General features: G+C 54.6%; 1 protein-coding gene across 1 annotated transcript; it reads left to right on the plus strand.

The window, feature by feature from the left end:
• Positions 1 to 371: 371 nt before the first annotated feature.
• Positions 372 to 1,434, plus strand: ISF_09980 (inner centromere protein; the record flags this gene model as incomplete). The annotated part of the gene is made up of 2 exons (XM_018853579.1): positions 372 to 491; positions 1,078 to 1,434. 2 exons carry the CDS (start codon positions 372 to 374, stop codon positions 1,432 to 1,434), a joined length of 477 nt encoding a protein of 158 aa, XP_018699232.1.
• Positions 1,435 to 2,273: the final 839 nt, after the last annotated feature.

Genomic DNA, 2,273 nt, shown 5'->3' on the forward strand with positions numbered 1-2,273 from the left:
AACCCCCAACACGCAAGACAAAGAGGGGAAGTATATGTATGTCCTGTCCCATCCGCTGCATGCCGACCATGGCGAGGGTAAAACAAAGAGCTCGCGCAATCGCAGGCGGCAACGCTTCCGGGCAGCGAGCCAGAGTGGTGCTGCCTACCACGACAGGCCAGATCAAGCGTGCCAAGAGAGTCAAGCCAGGGGTCGCAGCGCTCAGGGAAATCAGAAAAGCCCAGAAGCAAACGGGGCTTGTCATTCCTAGGCTTTCGTTCCAAAGGCTTGTGCGAAGTACCTAGTCTGATATGAGTGCTGTAGCCAGTACTGTGCTGATGAAAAAGTTGGGACAGATCAAAGAGATCTGTGCAGACAAACACGGAAGCCAAATGAGATTTCAAAGCACCGCTCTCGGGGCGCTACAGGAGAGTACCGAGCAATATGTCATCGGGGTGCTGGAGGAGGCCAACCTGTGCGCCATCCACGCCAAGCGCGTCACGCTGATGCCGGTGAGTCCCTACGCAACGGGCCAACAGTATTGGGACGAGTCTCACTGTGGCGTTTTACCCTGGACAGAAAGATATTCAGTTGGCTCTGCGCATTCGGCAGCTAGCTATGCGGGCCTGGAAATCCTGGTGGCGAGTGCCCGACCCCCCCAAGGGAACAAAAAGCCGGCAAAAACAGAACGTTGGTGACGGCGTGGCTGTTTTCCGTCCACCGAAAGATGCCAAGAGGCGCCGGACGAGTGAGGTTTTGCAAGGTGACGCTGAGAGCGGTAGCCAACCCGCGAAAAGTCATGCTGTGCGACCATCGCCTGGCTTTAGAAAGGATTTCCCTCTAAAGTCACTTTTCCACAATGGTTATTCCAATGTACCACCAAGCGCGACTTATGATTTGTTCAAGGCTTCAGTGGCATTTCATCAGCTTCAAAGCAAGGTTACTCGCCCTGTTGATGTGGCCCAGATTTCCAAAGGCAATATTCCTTTCGCTTCTAACGCAGCCGGGCCTGCCTTCAGGACACCTGCACGTCCTGGCCCGTACCTCGCAGCCAAGTCGGCAGCGAAATCTGTGCCTCGCTCATCGCCACAATTCCAGAACGGAGAAGCAATCGAGCTACCCGAAATTGGGACTGATGATGAAGATGAGGATGATGATCCTGGTATGAAGAACATCGCGGGCTGGGCGGCGTCACCCGATCTCCGGGCAGCTCTAATGCGACAAGAAACAATGGACCCATCGCAAATCTTTGGGCCACCAGCACCGCTAAACATGGAAGAAGTATTCAGCATGAGCAAGGATAGATGGCCCAAGTTCCGCAACAGAACCTCGAGTGCTAATTGGAGCGGATCTGACGGGCTGATCGAGGATGATATTCGAAAAGATCTGGCAGCGCGAGAGAAGCTGCGGCGTGAGGGAGGCTGGTCCTATGAAATGAGCAAGGACTTGTTGTAAGGCGGGAGGGGCATGAGTCCATGGTATGGGATGGATGCCTCTGGGTTGAGCAGCGATCACCCGGGGCTATTGTTCTTTCAGAAATGCATATGAGAATCTTTAAAAGGGAGTAGCGCGGGGTCTGTCAGTCCTAGGCCTGTCGGTCCTAAGCATGTCGGTCCTGACCCTGTCGGCCTTGGGCAAATCAGTTCCAGACCTGTTGCCGATGCCTAGGCTGACGTCGAGGCGCCCGCTGTGTTTTTTTTCGACGAAGATTTTTTCGACGAAGATTTTTTCGACGAAGCAGCCTGGACTCATGATTTGGACTGTGGCGAATAACACGACATTGATGGACTGGGATGCTAACGTCTCTCAGCGGGCTGACCGAAGGCGATCCCTCCAGCAAGCCAACGCTTTCCCCACTCCAGATGAGGAGGTTTACCTTGCGGCTTGGATGACCTGTTTTGAAAAGCCTGTCACTTTGCTTTTCGCGTCCTTACCTGTGACACACCTCTGTGGGCCTTGAGTGTTGAGGTGACGCACTCCACGACGGCGGGTGCGGTACGCCGAGCCATTTTACATCGTCATTCATGTTCGCGCCGTCTGGCGAGCGCCCGTAACGGCTTCGACTCTGACGCGCGGCGTACAACTCGGGGTGCGAGTCCCAGGGCCGAGGAAGGGTGTTGGTGGGATCGTTGGTACTGGTCCCAAGCGGTCAGTTCTAGATCTTGGCCAGCATGACATAACTGCAGCTTCATCGGCCTATGCTTGTCTGTGTCTGTCTGTATCTGCTTGTGTCTGTCTGTATCTGCTTGTGTCTGCTTGTGTCTGCTTGTGTCTGCTTGTGTCTGCGTGTGTCT

Source organism: Cordyceps fumosorosea, assembly GCF_001636725.1.
Source record: "Cordyceps fumosorosea ARSEF 2679 chromosome Unknown scaffold_120, whole genome shotgun sequence".
Lineage (NCBI taxonomy): Eukaryota > Fungi > Ascomycota > Sordariomycetes > Hypocreales > Cordycipitaceae > Cordyceps > Cordyceps fumosorosea.